Source organism: Cannabis sativa, chromosome 1 (genome assembly GCF_029168945.1).
Source record: "Cannabis sativa cultivar Pink pepper isolate KNU-18-1 chromosome 1, ASM2916894v1, whole genome shotgun sequence".
NCBI classification, from domain to species: Eukaryota; Viridiplantae; Streptophyta; class Magnoliopsida; order Rosales; family Cannabaceae; genus Cannabis; species Cannabis sativa.
Window position 1 is genome coordinate 34,540,735 of NC_083601.1, and position 19,813 is coordinate 34,560,547.

The window sequence follows — 19,813 nt, forward strand, 5'->3', positions numbered from 1 at the left end:
TTGAAAACCAAAAGGCTAAATATATGATAACATAAAGAAAAATACATCACTTGGTATATCAAACAACATTGAGAGAGGTCTACATAGACGTTCATAATTAAGAATACAGATAATAGTCTTAATTTCAAGAGAGCAAATATAAATCTATTGCAATATTAAAAGGTACAAACCACACTTCATTTTTATACATAACAAGGTATTATTCAACCTCCTAAATGCCCTCACCACTAAGCACGTTAGCCCATGGCATACTTCTGGGTCCAGCTTCTAGCAGTAGTCTCGTACTTGGCCCTATCCGTCTTGTACATATGTGCGATCTCTGGCACTAGCGGATCGTCTGGGTTTGGGTCCGTCAACAGGGAACAAATGGAAAGCAACACCTAAAATAGAAACAAGAACCCTTCCCACCCACTTAAAAACTACCATAAATGAAAAGACAGAAAGAATGGTGCAAAGCAACTGTGCATGAGACTGGAAGACTAAATTCTCTCTAAAGCTTTTTCCAGCAGTAGTTCAAAAGCTACTCAAGGAATATAAATTCCTTGATAGAATCTAGATGATATGCACATGATGACATTTACAATACAATATAATATACAGCAGTTCATTTGTCAACTCAAGTCAAAAAAATAGCAAGATTATGCACGCACAGACTATATAATTAGAGAAATAAACAACCCGATAGGACATTTTCTGAGCATGTTTGAATTGGACAGAAGGATTTCTTCTCAAGTAGATAACTGAAAGAAATTCACTATAAAAGGGAAACCTAAATCATGGTCGCATTATACCATTCCCAATTTGCAATACATGCTAATTGGCAGAGTAGTACTAAGACTTCTCAAGTAACTTCCAACATAGTACTCACTAATAGCCAATTCTCATGACTAAGCAAACTACAACCCTCCTGTGGTTATCTGGTTTGCAGAAATTTAAAACCCACGACATCCATAAATAAAGTCATTAAGAGATCATGACCTTGGATATTGTCAAGGCAGGGCTCCACTGTTCTTTCAAAATGTCAAGACAGATACTGCCATTGCTGTTGATATTTGGGTGAAAAACTTTAGTTCTGAATGCAACCTGCAAAAATTATATAAATGGATGATCAGAATTCAGAATACACCTTTATACTGCATTAAAGTTCTTTTAGTTTCATTACTGCCAAGAACAAGTACACAGTAACATGCCATGCTCCACAAACACAGAAACTACTGACAATATAACATAAATAATCCAATTTGAAATTTCAAGGTCAGAAACCTTGAAACGAAATGTGCCTACATGACATGGCATCCAATCATAATGGATCCAAATCTTTTCAAAACTATCTCCTGAGCAAAATAGATTATAGATAAACTTATTCAGATACCCTACGACAGCTACCAAGTGCCAACCCATTATAGCAAACTAAATGCCACATACAAAACTACACCAGGCCACTTTTATAAACTAAGCCTAATAACCACATCAGTCAAACCTAAAGTACGCCACTTGCCATGCATCAATAACAACATCATTTTCAACAAACCCAATTCCCATGACATCAGTATTATACCCAAAATTTTCTTGCCCAAACGAGATTCTTTTGAACTTCTTAACACGAGAGAAAATGAGAGGAACCACAAAAAGGAATTCCAAATTAAATTAACAGGACTCATCAGACTAATCAATCAAGAAACATAATAAATTCTTGAAATGGATAATAAATAATGGCACATGAACCCATACCTTTGGTGGTTTAAATGGATAATCAGGAGGGAAATGAATGGTCACTAGAAAGACTCCCCCTGCATAAGGACTATCCGGGGGACCCATTATCGTCGCTTGCCAGTGAAACATGTCTTCAGCTACAGGACCTGTCACCAAAACCAAGCTTATCTCAAACCAATTCATGTAGGAGTGCACATGACTAAAGTGTTAAGCAAATTTATATATGTAAGTATAACTGCTACTATATTGCACCAAAAAATTCACATGGCATTTCAAGCATTTACACAACCCCGTAAAAATAGCTCCCTTCAAGCAACAAATTTGTTTGCAGGTCTTACAAAAATTGTACGTAAATTATACAAAATATTACATAATCATCATGAATGCTCGTACAACTTCCAAAAAAATATATATATAAAATATCTCCTTAAATAAATAATTAAACAAGACCCATTTGAGCTAACCCTTTGCACCAAACCTAGTAAGGAACCATAACACCGTCGTCATTCCTCATACGGCATATACAAAAATCCCGCAAAAATATAAAGCACATATATTTACACTTACATCCAGAATACACGACTTTTTATGAATACCCAGATGCTCAAAAGAACAAAAAACTACAGATCATGTATTGGAAAGGGCTAGGAAAACAAAGAGCAAAGGTAAAGACTCAAGAAAATACCAGCGCTGCAAGATGTAGGCGGGTCTTTCTGGAGATCCTTGAGCTCCTTCAAGATCCGCTTTGATGCCATGGTTGAACGTCAAAGATCGTTACGGATCTAAAAGAAAGAACTTTCGAGGGATAGGAGGGAGACACAGGGAAAAAGAAAGAAGAAGAAGGAAATCTGAGGAAGCAAACAAAAAAGAAAAGAGGAGAGGAGCAAAGGAAAATAATTTCGCTTTTCCTTTTTATGTGAACCTGGTTCTGCAAGACTGAGATGAATTCTTAACCCTTGATTTTAATGACATATTTCAGTCAATCAGCATACGGTTCTGATGAGAGTTGAGTGGTGAAGAATTTCGACCGGTGATTGGTAGGTTTGTGGGGCCCTGTTGTACTTTTGAATATTCTGTATGTATATTATACTCCTACCATTTGACCACTTGAGCTTGAGCACTTCCCTCCTCCTAACTTTATAATTTCTTACCTTATAAAAAAACTTTATAATCTTTTTCTTTTTTTGATATAAAGTTATGAATATGTAACATTTTAGCTTTTATATTTTGTCCCATTTTTTATTGGTTCATGTATTTTGTCCATCTGAATTTATTCTATGTAACGCTTATTATATCAGTTGGTTTGTTCTTCTCAATTTATTTTATGCAAATTATAAAAAAAATTCAATAGTTGGCGTTCAAAATTGATGGCATGGTTCAAATTTTTTTTGAAGGAACTAGAAAGAGAACCGTGATTTGTTCTCAAAACGTGGGATAAACTTTGCCTCCTCAAGTCTCACAAGAGCTAGGCTTTCGAAAAACTATAAAGATGAATTGAGCATTTTTAATAAAATAGGGATAGAAATTCATTAATAAAGATCAATTCTTATGTTGCAACTGTCAAATACCTTAAGAGTACTTATTTTTTTCATTGCAACTACAAGAACTCTGATTCTTAGTTTTGTAAGAATGTGGTAGGCAAAAGAGGTTCTAAGGAAGGGTGTTTGCTATTTGTTGATGGGAGAGATATTAATGTCTGGAAAGATTCGTCGGTGGCTCATGGTACTGTTTTTTGCCCAACTTTGAATGAGGTTCTTACTCCAAGCTCTTTGACTATGGCAAATTTACTACTATAGACAATGGGGAGTGGGAGCTTCGCAAGCTGAATAGGTTGTATTATCAGGACACGGACACAGTTGAAAAGCCATTTTGAAAGTAGGAAAGCCTTCAGGGCAATGATTCGAATGGTAAAATTTCAATTGTATCTGCTTACCTGTTACAGGCTCTTAGAAACTAACACTGTTATGTCGTTCCTTCTTTGTGAAACAACTTTTGGAATAGAAAAACTCATGCCTCTCAGCCCAAAAGGCCCCTTATTTTTTGGGATAAATTAAAAAATAATTATTTTTTATATCCATTGATAAAAAATACTCTTATATTATATTTTATTATAATATACCCACTTTTATGAGTGGGTTGCCTAATACACTCCTACTATCTACTTAAGTCTAGTATATAATTTACATTAATTTAAGGGGTTTAATGGAGACATCATCTATAAAAGTGGATATATCTTAAAAAATACGAAAATAGAAGTAAAAATTAAAACAAATAAAGTAAAATGAGTCTACATTGTAATTTTCTCATTTTTTTTATACTCCCAATTATTTTGGCTTTTTCACTCCATTTTCATTTAGGAGGGGAGGCCTCAGGTAGTGTGTCTAATGAACAACCCAACAAAAAAATAATAATGGAACTTTAGTTAGACCCAACCTAACCTTAAAAGTCCTATTATGTTTAATGTTTAAATATTTATTAAATTTTTTTTAATGTCTTATTTTGAAATTTTGCCTTAGGCTTCTAATAGGCTTGAGACGATACTCGGAGGTGCCACAATAGTTAAAGACATTTTAAAAATAAAATAAATAATAATTTTTAAGAATTTTTTTATTTTTATACTTTAAATAGTTTTTATTATATGTTTACGGAAATTTACATAGTAACTAATAAAGTATTAGCCTAAATCTATATAACAACTCATATAACACAAATCGAACATTTAAAAAGAAAAATAAAATAAAAAATAATATATGAAGTAATTTTTTTTTTACATGTATATGGCCACCTCTTAGCTATACATAGGTTTGCCCCTGCTTCCCTTCATTTTGGTGACATATTCCATGTCTAACTTTTGAAATTGAGGGCCATTTAACACCTTTAATTGGCATTGCTTAAATTTTATAAGTTTGACAGAAAATAAGACACCAAATTGTAAGAGGAGATGATGAGCCTCCTATCCTATCCTACATCCAATACTAATTATTCTCTATCATAACTAACTATTACATTGCTATCTTTTCACATTAACTCAAGCTAACGCTAAACTCTACCCTAACACAATGTAAATCATCGACATGACATGAAGATGAACAAAACCATTATCGCATCAAATAGAGGAAAATAAATAAAGGTAATGACAAAATAGTTGGGAGACATCACATCAAAGCACACATGCATGCATGGTCCAATTTAATTATTTTTCATTATGAATTGCGAGTCTGTGATAAGATTTTCAGTTAAAATCAAAAGCATATGATTAAATTAAAAAGCCTTTGCTATTTTGCATATATAATAGAATGGATAAGTTAAGAAGATCCTTTCAAAGATCTCCTAATTAATCTATTCTACAAAGCAAAGTTCACTGTCCACCGACTCTTTTTTCTTTACGAGGCAGACACTCTTGGTAATCACCCCACTTCATTTCCAACCCAACGAATAATATGTAACACCTTATTCTACAAAAGAATTTTTTTAATAAAATAAAATAAAATAATTGTGTATTTAAACATAGTAATGAGATGTTACATTACATCTAATTTCTCACTAATTTAAGATTCGTATAATTAATTATCTTTCCCTCTTGTCTAAAGATATGTCAAGCTGGCAAGATCTAAGAGCCCCACTTAAAACCTCACAACCACTATAAGAATCTTACACTTACTATGTTAAAGAAAAAAAAAAACCTATAATAATTTACCAATTCAAGTTCAACCACCAAAATTCAATACATAAACAAATCCAATCCCACTTTTAATTACAATATATTTTTATCCTTTTGATTTTCCCAAGTGAAGAATATGTTGTATAGGTTTATAACATAAATATTTGTAATAAAACTAGCAACAACCCGGGGTTTGCATAGGTACAAATGCCAGCCGAAAATTGAAGCTCCAAAACAAAATGATATATATAATTATGTACTTTATACATTATACTCTTCTTCTATTAACAGCCTCCATATGTGAATGTGAACCATAATGCCATATATCAATAATGTAAGTTGATCCTGCATTCAAAATAACTTTTTATATTAAATAAATAGAAAGCAACCCCATTTATATATGACTCACAAGGCAATAGACTATTTAAATTATTAATCATTATAATATGAAAGATAACTATGTGTAGATTATATGTAAAAGCCAAAGTTTTCAGATCTTAATGTGAACACTACACATATTAGTTTTAAATGGTTATGATTACCCAAGAGTGTAATAATGATTACCCTTATGTTTTAAGCGTAATTGATTATTTTATAAGAAATCATTTAACCATGATTGATTATTTTTAAACAAAAGCACTACTTGATATAATTAACATTAAATTCTTAAACCCAAATCACAAATAAAAAGAGAGGTAAAAAAAAAGTAGAGAAAAGAATCAACACCAATAAATTAATATAATATTAAAAAGTAAAATTTAAGAAAAGTTTTGGTGTTTTTGTTTTGGTTAATAATACCATTTGAACAAATTGATAGAGCACTTGGGCATGTCACCGCTGTCAAGCTTCTTCAAGCTCACTCCACCACACAATGCATCCACTTCCACAGTCCCAACCTTCAATCCTTGAACGATAAACCCGACCCGAGTTCGAGCTTCCACGTCCACCACCAAACCCTTGTGTTTGAAACCATTTTTAAGCTTCGTCCCTAACCCATCGTCCACCAATTGGTTCTTCACCGCCGTCTCAATCTTCAAACTCGTCGTGTTCTTCTTCCCCTGAAGGAACCCACTAACTTGTTGCGACCCAAACAAGGTGTCCTCTCCCCCTGCCGTAACACTCACCTGGGTTTTACCATAGAAAATCTCCAATTTACTATTTGGGTTCTTCACCTCGATCCGAGTCACGGTATGTGCGTCGAGATAAGTCCCGTCGGACTTGACCGTGACATTGAATTTGGGTACCCGAAACGACTGGAGGTGGAAGACGGGTAGCTTCGGGTCGAACCAGAGGTAGAAGAGCCCACCGGCCATGGCGAGGACTAAGATTAGGAGAAGTAGGAAAACAAAGAAGAAGCAACAGCAAGTACGACACCAATTCCGACGCCGTTTCGTGTGGTGAAAAGAAGCCGGTAACACTGGTTTTCGAGGCGGCGGTCTGCTCATCGGGGGCTTTCCCGGCGTCGTAGTTGGGTCTCTATAGCCCGGTGGTTTCTGTAGCGGTGGCTTTTGAGGTTGATCTGCCATTGATATATCCTCAAATCGAACTCAGCGGTGCTCTGTTTTTTATTTTTATGAAACCAAAAGGAAGAAGAGATAGTTATTAAATGAACAAAGAATTAGAGAATTAAATGAAAAAATTTCCGTAAAGGTTTGAACTGATTTGAAGGAGAGAAACATGAATGCTACCTCAGAAAGAGAATTTTACCACAAACGACATTACAATGATTAATGTCGTAGAAAGGGGATAGGGCTTGATCCAAAATTATGTGGCTTGATTGGAGAAGAAGAAGAAGGAAAAAAGAAAAGAAAATGGATTGAAAGATAGGAGGAAAAAGAATAAATAAAATAAAAGAAAAAGAAAATGTGAAGAAATGGGATCACGAGGAGAAAGGTCATTCCATTTATGAAGAAGATAGAAAAGGGAAGAGAGAGAGAGAGAGAGAGAGTGGGTGTTGTTGTCTCTTATGGAAGGAAATGGTGGAGGGTATGTATTTACCGGTGGCACACAATTGAAGCGCGAGATTCACGCGCGGGGTTTTTGTGCTGACGTGGATCCAAGGTTTTTGACACCTACTCTTTACTTTTTTATTTTAATTTAATTACTTCACTTTTTGTAATTTCTTTTTGGAACTTTTTTCTTTTTACATTTTAACACATTTTTCTATTTTTACAAAATTCGATGTAAAAATTTCTGTAGCAACTAATAAAACAATTAAAATCCGTAAAGAAATTATGAAAGTAATTTAAAAAATAATATATAAAATAATTTTTCTTTACTTTTTAATACAATACTATTAAAGAAAACTAACTGAACACAAATTTTACAAAACAAATGATTAAACAAAACATTATGCTGATTACAACATAAAATAAAGTCCTCTTACCAAGGAACAGTACAGGATATTAATTAGTGTCATTAGCTTACCCTACAAAATTAAGCTAGCATTTGAGAAAATTTACAAGATGACACTCTAAACCATTGGTCACACATAGCAAATTAAGACACCAAAGAAAGGACGCAACACATGAACACATTGATTTAAATTTTCACGACATAGCATATGGTGACACAAACGAGATACATGTAAATACAAAATATAGTTCATTTTGTTAAAATTTTACTCCAACAGTAAAATTGTGATATAAATATGTCAGATAATATAAAATAATTCAAATTTAGATCAAAATAAATTTACATCAGAATAAATATTATATATTTACTATTATATCATTTATAGTATTTTATTAATAATTTTAGTTAACAAGTTCTTTTATATTAAATAATTTATATTATTATTATTAAATTTTATATTTATCTTTATATTATTAGTATTATTTTATATTTTTTAACAAATTATTAAGTAGACATTAAATAATATATTAAATTTTACATTAAAATTTATAATTATACATTGGAATACAATAGTAAAAATTAATTTAAAAATATCACAAAACGGTGAAATATAGCTTAATTTTTAGAGATGGTCTTAAAACTTTAAATAAAGTAGAAAGCAATTATACATATATATTAACTTTATAATAATAATAAACTTTATTTTCTAAAAAATACTTTATTTAAATAATAATCAAATATAATATATAAATTGAAATATACTATAAGTTAAGCTCCATCTTTATAAATACGAAATATTTGTTAGTTTTGTAATATAACTTCTAAAGTGTATAATTATTTTTTTTATTTTTTTACAATGGATGAATTATATATAATCTTAATTAATTTTTTTATATAATAGTTTTCATTGTAATTATTTAACATAATTTACATGTTTCCCAAAATTAAAATATATATACAATTAAGATATATATGCACAAGTGCTACCAAATATTTAAATTTTGATTTTGATATATTCAAAGCAATTTAAAATTCTATAAAATCTTCTAGATAATTATAATATGAGCTCGATATAATTTTGTTGGATTAAAAGTTTGTTAGGTACCAAAATAGTAAAAGATGCATTAATATATTTTTTTTAGAAGTTGCATGGAATTTTTTTTTTTTTTTTTTTTGAATTAGCATGGAATTTTTTTTTAATTTGGTGGTCATAAATATAGTTTCACACTTTTCTTCACCAATTAAAAAAAAGATTCTAAGTTCAAATTCCTCGTTTCAAAGTCAACAAAAAAAAAATTGTTTATTACTTTTTGTTTCCAAGTCTTTACATTTATTTCTAAAACAATTTTCATAGTGTACTAATTAAATTTACAGAGTAGATAAATTTGAATAATACTATTAATAATAAGAATTAATAATAATTTTTTTTATTGGTGAAATAATAGTAATCTAACAACATTGAAATAATAATATTTCATAATAATGTTTCTTAGTACTTATTTTTCATAATAATGTTTCATAAGTTTTATTTTTCTTATTTTTCTTAATCTAACGCACCCTTATTATTTTATTTTTTTAAGTTTTTTCCTATTGACTCAACAGTATTCGATGAGGTTTTTTTTTAAAAAAGAAAAAAATAAAAAATAATAGATATCACTATTTCATTGATACATCGAAAAAGGTGATATGTATACATGTTAGCAAGTATAGAATGACTGGTCTTCAACTATACATAATACATGTTACCAAGTTAGTGCATTACCATGTTTCAATTAATCCAAATACGTGTCTAATAATTATATAAAAAAAATAATAATAAAAATAAAAGAAGAGGAAAGAATGAATATTTGTCGTTTTCATATAGTAGCAATGCAGATTTGGCATTATTCCTGGTTAAATCCAGGTGTCCTCGTGAATGTTGCATGTTCGTCCACGTGGGCCTAAACCCTCTCACTGCCGTTATCCGATAACTTTGTCTTCTCTCTTCTCCCACCGAAGACAACCACCAGAAAGTGGCGCGCCATCTTATGGCCACGAAAATACTATTATACCCTTCTAAATTCTTAATGACAGTTTTGGTCTTCAGTGATCTCAGTTACTTGGTCATGTACAGTTACAAAATGCAGTTTACATAAATACGTACGTCTAGGAGTGTCTAACGACCGACGTGGGACTGGAACTTCCAACTCCAATGGACTACTTATATTATTGGTACATACTATTTAATTTACTCTCCACTATTTTACTCATAGTGTGTAGATTTTTTTTTTTTAGATCCAATCGATGCACAATAGTTCAAATTTAATTTAATTTAGTCTATAAAAATACAGATTAAATTGATTATTTTAAATTTGTTACTTTTTAATATTAAATTATTTAATATTTATGAAAAAAAATATTTTTTTTACATAAGTAACAATAAAATAAGATAAATTATAATTATTGTATGTCTCCAAGAGCACATTATAAAATAATAAATTCAAAAAAAGAATGAAAAAAATATGTATAAAGAAATATTTATTTTTATTATAAATTGTATGTAAAAAAAATTATATATGAAAATAGAATATACATTTAATTTATTAAATTTTGAAATATAATTGTATTATATGCATTAGACTTTTAAATTACTATTTTTTTTACATTAAAATATTACTTATACATATATAATTTTTTAATTTTTTTTACAAAAATGTATAGATTGGATTAGATCGTTTATTTTTACATGTCAATCAACATTCAGTCAGCATAATTACAAATTTTAAATTTTCTAATCTAATCCAATCCATACAAGTACAAATATTTACACTTTACGAATTAAATCGTGCAAATTGGATTAAATCGATTATTTTATAAACCTCCTAGTACATACCTATAAATTGATTTTGGTAAGTGGTGCTTTTATAGCAAATGGGTGGGTGAGATGTTCATATGTGTAGTGTATAATGAAAATAGTAGCTTGCACATAGTAAATGCCGCACCTAAGATTATTTTAATATTACAGTTGGTGTACTTTAGTTAATCAAAAAAAAAAAAGTTGGTGTACTTTGTAAATGATAAACTAAATGGAATTCACCACCTACCATTAAACGCCATAATTTATATGCTTTCCTTTTTTTTTTTTTAATAAGGAAATATGGGTTTATTTTGTCAAAAACTACAGGCATACGAATAAGATTTGTCACTAATTAATTTATAGAATACTAGAGTTAGATGCAAATTTTTACTGATCTAATCTCATCTTTTACTCTAATAAAAGTTGATAAAAAATTGTATGGTAAAAAATTTAGTTATATAAATCTTTACATTTATTTTTTATAATTTTATCTAATAAATTTATTATTTTTTATATTTTTAATAAAAAAAATTAAATTTTGCATTCTATTATTTTTTTTTACAAAATATAAGAGAAATTTAAATGGTAATAAATTGATACCGTATATTTATAAATTCAAAGGCTTTCCATTTAAAAGTTTGTCACAATTTATATCAAAATATTCTACAAAATTAGGTGATAATTTTAATATTAACCATATTGATATATAAGATTATGACAATTAATATGACCATATATAATGATTTTTTTTTTTATTATTATTGTTTTTATAAAAAGAGAACAAAAAAAACGAAATTTAATTAAAATAAATAGTATATGATAATTTTAATTAATTTTCGAATATATTTTCTTTAATTGAACACTAAGTACCCATTAACTTAAGTAAAGCTATGCATGAAATGAAATACATTTCTCCTTTAATAATAATAATAAAAAAATAGGTCATGAGTCAAATTTTAATGGAAAAATGAGGTCTATTAGACTAAATGTGGAGCAATATGAGCTTTATAGGTTAACCAATATGGGACGTTCCACCACTCGACTCGACTCGTTTTGTATTAAGGATAAGTCATTAATGACAAGTGCTTTTGCTTTGCTTTTTATTTTTCAAGGAGGGTGCTTAGTAGTAATTAGTTCTTTTGCGTCCAACACTCAAACTTTTTTGTTTGCTACTTCATCCATAATTAAGGAGACATGTAATATAAACAATCCAAGATGGTCAATACTCGAACGTTCACCAAAATCTTATCCTGCAAATTTTTTCCAATAACTTTTATTACTATTCTCAAATAAATAAGAATAATGACATGATACATTTTTGATAAATCAACTTAAAATGTACATAATAATTTTACAAACATCTTAAATTAATTAGTTTATTTAGGGCGAGTTCTGTTATTTTTATGCATGTTCATTTTAAGAGACATATTGTTTTATCATATGCATTTTGAATGAATAAAATAAATGTAACGTTAACATTGCTCACTCTTCGAGCTTCATATATAATCATAGGTTAAATAGAATTACCCTTGTTTACATCTTTGACTAAAATAAGTATTGTTATACTGCGAAATTTTCACCTAAAAACTCGAGATCAGTCTCTTATGAAATTGACACGTGTATTCAATCTTTGAGGGATGGATGAGCTGTTAATTAAAGACTCCTCGAGAGTTGACCTTGCTTAACCCAAATTCGCGAGATGATGTGACTTTGATAGCGTCTAGTCACATACTATGTCTCGCATAGAATAAAATAAGCAGGACTAAGAGGGGTTTATACAAATCGCACATATATCAAAATATATGCGATGATTAGGTAGCCTTCTCTTGCGATTGAGTAAAGATCGCTTCATTACATAATGAACTTGTTCAAACGACAAAGCGTATTCGATGACTCGATAAGGACTCTCATATCTCATGTTGTCAATGCGTATGAGGTGTCCATATATATGTGACTCAAACAAAACGCAGATACCTTAACATGAGGCTCGTTAGCCCTCCCAAGATAAGACACACCCAAAGTGTTGAGAATCATGGGGTTCCATCTCAAAACTAATTGGCAATGAGTGGAGTAGCCCATGTTCTTTATATATGGCTCAATACTATTACATTTAATCCATGTGGGACAATGTTCTCCAATACAAAGCCTGCGAGCTTGTGTGAGAATATGAACATGCAACTCGCACCCTACAGGTCGCATACGTTGCTATACTTATTGAAACACATTTAAAATTGTTCTTCATTTATTCTTATTACGTTTATTTTAATTTAATGTTGTTAGGAGACTTGTATCTCCTTGACATTGTTGCAGAATGAAGAGAAGCATAACCAAAAGAAGTAAAAGAAACAGAGCAACAAAGAACAGAGAGAGAAAAGATAGAGAAAAGATGAAGAAGACAAAGAAGTGTCTTATTGATTATACTGGGAATCAAGTACAGAATATATACACATGATACAAAGCATGGAAGAGAGTTAGTTAAGATCAAACAGAAATAACAGAATGTGACAGCTAATCTAACTAACTCTAACAACCATAACCGATTCCCTTAACACCTCCCCTCAAACTTAGAGTTGGAGCTATCGACAATGGTGAGTTTGGACCGAAATTGAGGGAAGTGTTGACTTGAAATTGCCTTGGTAAAACCATCTGCAAGCTGATCAATAGCAGGAACATGTTTGACAGCAACTTTGTGTTGCTGAACTTTTTCTCGCACGAAGTACAAGTCCACCTCAATGTGTTTTGTACGAGCATGAAGAACCGGGTTCGCAGTGAGCAGGACTGTACTGAGATTATCGCACCAAACAACAGGAGGTTGGGGCAGCTCAATGTGTAATTCGAAGAACAAGGATTGAAGCCAAGCTAACTCAGCCACAACATTGGCAAGGCTCTATTCAGCCTCCGTACTTGAGCGAGAAATTGTATGTTGTTTCTGCGATTTCCAGGCAATTAAATTTGACCCAAAAAATATGGTAAAGCCAGATGTGGATCTACGATCATCAATGTCAGTGGCCCAATCCGCATCACAGAAGGCCTTGACTTCAAAACTTGGAGACTTTTGCATGTGTAAGCCATAGTGTATTGTTCCAGCAACATATCATAGGATGCGCTTGACAGCAAGCCAATGAGATTGAAGAGGCTTTTGCATGAATTGACATACCTTATTGACACTATATGATAGCTCAGGTCTTGTTATTGTAAGGTATTGTAAAGCCCCTACAATCGATCTGTACATTTGAGGATTATCAAAGGCTTCACTGCCATATGCTGAGATCTTCTGGCCACTGATCATGGGAGTGTGAATAGGCTTTGCATCCTGCATCTGGGCACGAGACAGTAAGTCTCTTGCATACTTACTTTGACTTAGCAGTAGACCATTGGTTGTGGATTACACTTCGATACCAAGAAAGTATTTGAGTGTACCAAGGTCTTTGAGGGAGAAGTTTTGATGCAGGGACTGAATTAGAGAGGACACAACTTGAGAATCACTGCCTGTTACCAATATATCGTCGACATATACCAAAACCATTGTAACAGAGGTTGTGGTATGATGGATGAACAATGAGTAATCTGACTTTGATGAGACAAAACTGAAGGAGAGGAGGCAGTTATGTAGTTTGTCAAACCATGCCCTGGGTGCCTGTTTTAAACCATAGAGAGCTTTGTGCAACTTGCAAACAAGGTGAGGTTGTGTTGGATCTTCAAAGCCAGGTGGCTGTGTCATATATACTTCTTCAGTCAAATCCCCATTTAAAAATGCATTATTGACATCTAGTTGCCTTATTTGCCATCCCTTGGATATTGCTAGAGTGAGAACAACTCGGATTGTTACAGGTTTAATAACTGGACTAAATGTCTCAGTGTAGTCAAAACCAGGTTGTTGGTGAAAACCTTTTGCTACTAACCTGGCTTTGTACCTATTAAGAGAGCCATCACTGTTTTCTTTAATGTGAAGCACCCATTTGCATCCAATAGGTTCTCTTCCAGCAGGCAATGGAACCAAAGTATATGTTTTGTTTCTCACAAGAGCAAGAATCTCATCTCACATGGCTTGTCTCCATTTCTCATACTGTAGGGCAGTTTTGAAGGTGGTTGGTATTTTTTCTGAGAGATAAATCTTTGGTTTGTGAATACCAGCTTTGGCTCTTGTGGTCATGGGGTGAGAATTGGTGGTTGGAATGTAGGTCGAATTTGATACACTTGGTGGAGTAGTGATGGGAATAGCAGGGATGGTAATATCTATAGTAGCAGGTGTTGGATTGGAGTTGAGAGAAGAATTTGAGTGAGTTACTATAGTAGCAGGTGGATGATGGGACACGTGTGGAGGAATGGGAGACACAGAAGTAGATGACTCACATGGTTCATTCCTTAAAGGATAAGAGTGAGTGGATAGAGGCCTATGACTTGTATCAGTTGATGAGTTAGGTGAAATGGGAATTAGTGCAGAGGGCAGATAACTTATTGGTTCATCTGACTCTACAGACTTGGAATTTGCATGAGGAAAAACTAACTCATCAAATATGACATCTCTAGAGATGTAGACACGGCCATTGGAGTCTAAACACTTATATCCTTTATGGTTTATGCTATAACCAAGAAAAGTGCATGGTGAGGATCTAAACTGCATTTTATGTTTGTTGTAGGGTCTTGTATTGGGAAAGCATTGGCATCCAAATGTTTTGAAGGTTGTATAGTCAGGTGTAATGTTGAACAACACTTCTATTGGGGATTTATTACCAAGAATTGGTGTAGGAAGCCTATTGTGGATGTAGACAGCTGTGCGAAAAGCTTCATCCCAAAATTTTAATGGCATAGAGGCTTGAGCAAGTAAGGTGAGGCCGTTCTCAACAATATGTCTATGCTTTCGTTCGGCCAAGCCATTTTGCTCGTGGGTTGTGGGACAAGGATGCCTATGAACTATGCCACATTGGTTTAGGTATGGTGTAAAGGATCGGTATTCCCCCCCCCAAATTACTCGCAAGACTTGTATTTTGGTGCCTAACCGAAGTTCCGGCTTTGGAATTACCGAAAAGTCTTTAGTGCATCAGACTTGTTTTTGAGTAAATAAAGCCAAGTGAACCTAGTGTAGGCATCTAGAAAATGGATATAGTACTTGTATCCATTGAGAGATGTAGTGTGGGAAGGACCCCATAGATCTGTAATTACAAGTTGCAGAGGTTTATTGTATTCTGTCATGGAAAATTTTGGAAAGGGGAGTTTGTGAATCTTACCAAGACAGCAAGCAGAGCAAATAGAGAATTGTTCTTCATTATTGACAGAAATATTACAAGTTTGAAGAACTTGCCTAACAACTTTTCACTAGGATGACCTAGCCTATTGTGCCATAAAATGTACAATGAATTGCTAGGTTTATTACAATTAGAACATTCAGAACTCAGGACATTGGCTTGAAAAGAACAACACTGATTGTTGTCTGGTTGATCAGGAACAGAAGTTGTGTTTGAATTGGGAGAGGGCTGGAGCTGAATATGGTCAAAAGAATACAGGCCATTCCTGTGAACACCAGTCAGGAGAGTGGTTCGAGTTACCTGGTCCTTAACAAGACAGAAATCAGGGTGAAATTCAAAGAACACTTTGTTATCCTTAGCAAACTTGGATACACTAAGCAGGTTTTTTGTGATTTTTGGGACATGAAGCAAGTTGTTAAGGACTAAAGAGTGATTAGAACTAGTAAGAATTGAAGAATTACCAATATGAGAGATGGACAAACCTGTGCCGTCGCCCACAAAGAGATTCTCTTGGCCATCGCCTCTATGCATCAGATTTTGCACATCAGGAGTGCAATGATTTGTTGCACCAGAATCTGGGTACCAGTTTGGATCTGTAGGTGCAGCAGCTGAATTTTGAGCCAAGTTAGCCTGAGGTTGTTGTTGAATATTGGTATTGGCACCTGTGAAGCTTTTATCAAATCGATAAAAGCAGTCTATGGCACTGTGGCCAAGTCTGTGACAGAGCTGACATTGAATCCTAGAAGGTGGAGGGGGGAACCTGGTTCCTCTGCCCATAGAAGCTCCTCCACGAGAGTTAGAACCTTGCTGATATGATGGAAAACCAGTTCCCCTGGGAGTTCCAGCAGTATATCCACTTCTAGGAGAATTAAAAAATGGCTGTGAGAAGCTTCGATTTGGCACAGGAGGCTTCATATTTCGATTGAACTGAGCATAATAGGCTTCAAGACTCGGTTCTTGTTCAAGAGAGAATTCAACATCACTCTTGACAAGATTAGCACTCATTTCTTGTTCAAGATCAATTTTCTCAATTCTTGATTCAGACGATAGAAGCAAAGCTTCGATTTCTGCGACAGTATATCCCTCTATTCTAGTGTTGGAGGAAATTATGAATGTGTCATATTCACTTGGAAGACCTTTGAAGATTGCAGATATATGATCACGATCATTAAGTTTCTCTCCTACACTGGCAAGAAGATCGACAGTTTGTTTGACTTTCAGCAGATACTCATTCAGCGACATCGATCCTTTGCGAAGATTTTGAAGCTTCGTTCGAAACTCCAGTATCTTTGATGAGACTCGCAGAGCAAAATACTTCTCCAAGGCGCTCCAGATCTGACGAGCAGAGTTGCATCCTACCATCCGAGTTAAGAGACTTTCAGTCATTGACGACAGAAGCCATAAGACTAGGAGTTGATCTTGCACCTCCCAGTCAGTGAAGGCAGGATTGTAGTTGCCATTGGCTTTGTCTGTATCATTCAGGAACTGTGGAGGAGGAGCTGAATCTTGAATGAATTTCGTCAATCGATTTCCTCGTATGGCTTCCAAGACCTGTTGTTTCCAAAGAAGGAAGTTATGATCGTTAAGTTTAATGGAAATCGAGTGATTAAAATGAACAGGAGCGTTCTCATCTGATGCTCTGTTTTGATTTCGATTTGAGGCATTGATCGAATTTCCACCATTTACATTCGATCCAGGACCAGAGGTTGCCATATTCGCCAATAATGGTGGAAACTCTAGCTCTGATACCATGTTAGGAGACTTGTATCTCCTTGACATTGTTGCAGAATGAAGAGAAGCATAACCAAAAGAAGTAAAAGAAACAGAGCAACAAAGAACAGAGAGAGAAAAGATAGAGAAAAGATGAAGAAGACAAAGAAGTGTCTTATTGATTATACTGGGAATCAAGTACAGAATATATACACATGATACAAAGCATGGAAGAGAGTTAGTTAAGATCAAACAGAAATAACAGAATGTGACAGCTAATCTAACTAACTCTAACAACCATAACCGATTCCCTTAACAAATGTCAATATTAATTGTAAAACGGTTCTATAATCGATCAGTTATGTGTAATTAAATGGACAGTCTTGTTTTATATATAAAGGAGTGATCCAACATGAATAAACGAGACAGAAATAATTTACAACAGTAGATTAAGCAGACCGTGATCTGACTGAACTACTATACATATTTGTGTTCATTATACTTTTCCATTTTCGTTCTATTGTCTGGGTAGTCTTGTTCAAATACTCGCTGTTCTAGGTTGAGTACTCGTTGTTTTCTGTTAAATATTTGTTATTTATTTATTTTTTGGTGTTGTCCAAATTTCTTCGACAATAAATATTGTGGTTTTACATATTTTTCTACTTTTACAATCATATAGAATATTAGCTCCATTTTTTTTTTAGTGAAAATTATGAAATTCTCATCAAACAACCATTGCCAAAATATGAGTCACAAGGACTCAAACAAAAAGGGATAATAAAAGTAATGTCAAGAGTTCAAGAGTTAAAGTAAGTTTAACCAAATTATGAGCAAAAATATTAGAACGATTATAAAATTGAAGAATCTCCAATAATGTGTCAAGAATCAAAGAAAATATCTCTAATAGTAGTAAAAAAGAAGTAAATACTGTTTTAGATTTTATGTTTTGCAAAAGTTACCGATTGGATCCTGTATTTTTCAAAATAGTAAAAATAGGACATTGAGCTTAATTTTAGATAACTTTTTTTTAATATAACTAATTTGAAGACAATTCCTAATACGAATAGATACAGAAAATGTAAACAGTTTTGTCATAACTCTTTTAGATCGGATTATAATTAAATTTTATTTTGAGAAAAAATTAATTTAGGGTCCTATTTACTATTTTAGAAAATACATGGTCTATTTTGTCATTTAACAAAATAGAGGGTTCAATTAATAACTTTTACAAAATACAGAGTCCAAAATGATATTTATCTTATTAAAAATGGTGTCAAAATTCTTCCAAAGAAAAACAAATTGTGTCAAATTTAAGACATAATAATTTTTTCTTTTATTATTTACTATAGTAATAGTATTTCGTTTTTTTTTTTGCTAACAGTTACTTACTATACTATTATACTATTAAAGTTTCACATTTTTTATTCATAATATTATAATAAAATGACAACATACATATAAAATATTTTTACTGTAGTGGCTTGGCCTCGAATCCCAAATAGAAAGAGTTTAATTAAGGGATTATTTCACAAATACACAAAAATAACAATAAAAATTACAAAAATACGGTTTCACAGAATCTTAAATATTTTTACGATTTTTTTAATTTTATTTACAGAAAATGCAGTCTTTTTATATTGTACTCTTGTTAATTTATTGTTGATTTTTTGTTATTTGTATGTTAGTTTTTATTGTTGTTTTGATGTTATTTTCATATTGCTTTTATGTAATTTACTTGTTGTTTTCGTGTTATTTTTATGAAAAACCGTAAAAATGTAAAAAAAAATCTTTTAAACATAAAAATGTAATTTTTTTTACAAAAAATAGTGTCTTATGTAATTATTCATTTAACTAATAGAGGAGTTATAATTACATCTTATAGAGCTCGTTTAGTACACCGTAATATATTGGATTGTATTATATTAATAATTCTTTCATACAATATTATGTTTGGTATTGACTTGTACTAATAGGTTATGTAAAATTATAAATTCTTCACAATAAACTCGACCCCAACGTCAACCGCAACCTGGACTCGGACTCGAACCCGAACCCAGACCTAGATTCGAACCGGGAACTAGACCCTGGACCTAAACCTGGACCCTAGATCCCAAACCCGAACCTCAAATCCCAAATTCCCCAAATTTGAACCAAGACACGGACCCATGATCCAAACCCAAATCTCGAACCTAGACCCGAACCTCAAACCCAAAATCGAACCCAAACCTAGACCCTAGATTCAAACCCGAGTTTGGGATTCAGGGCGGAACCTGGGTCTGGGTCCTGGAGCCC

General features: G+C 32.5%; 2 protein-coding genes across 3 annotated transcripts; both read right to left on the minus strand.

The window, feature by feature from the left end:
- On the minus strand, positions 1–2,885 carry LOC115705996 (ubiquitin-conjugating enzyme E2-17 kDa). Its single transcript, XM_030633490.2, has 4 exons — positions 2,399–2,885; positions 1,732–1,859; positions 979–1,083; positions 1–380 (listed from the first exon to the last, which is right to left on the minus strand). The coding sequence occupies exons 1-4, from the start codon at positions 2,466–2,468 to the stop codon at positions 237–239; spliced, it is 447 nt and encodes a 148-aa protein (XP_030489350.1). The 5' UTR covers positions 2,469–2,885; the 3' UTR covers positions 1–236.
- Positions 2,886–5,405: 2,520 nt separating this feature from the next.
- On the minus strand, positions 5,406–7,344 carry LOC115706401 (NDR1/HIN1-like protein 6). 2 transcript variants are annotated; one of them, XM_030634041.2, is made up of 3 exons: positions 7,063–7,343; positions 6,173–6,932; positions 5,406–5,719 (listed from the first exon to the last, which is right to left on the minus strand). In XM_030634041.2, the coding sequence occupies exons 2-3, from the start codon at positions 6,898–6,900 to the stop codon at positions 5,701–5,703; spliced, it is 747 nt and encodes a 248-aa protein (XP_030489901.1). In that variant the 5' UTR covers positions 6,901–6,932; positions 7,063–7,343; the 3' UTR covers positions 5,406–5,700. The 2 variants fall into 2 exon arrangements, with proteins under 2 accessions (XP_030489901.1, XP_030489902.1); XM_030634042.2 differs by having other exon boundaries at positions 6,173–7,344.
- Positions 7,345–19,813: the final 12,469 nt, after the last annotated feature.

Bases quoted from the DNA above. Each gene is read 5' to 3' on its own strand.
- LOC115705996 (XM_030633490.2), bottom strand. From the start codon at position 2,468: ATGGCATCAAAGCGGATCTTGAAGGAGCTCAAGGATCTCCAGAAAGAC. The intron at 1,084-1,731 runs GTATGGGTTCAT...TAATTTTTGCAG, and splicing joins ATCCATTTAAACCACCAAAG to GTTGCATTCAGAACTAAAGT. The intron at 381-978 runs GTCATGATCTCT...TTTCTATTTTAG, and splicing joins CTGCCTTGACAATATCCAAG to GTGTTGCTTTCCATTTGTTC.
- LOC115706401 (XM_030634042.2), bottom strand. From the start codon at position 6,900: ATGGCAGATCAACCTCAAAAGCCACCGCTACAGAAACCACCGGGCTAT.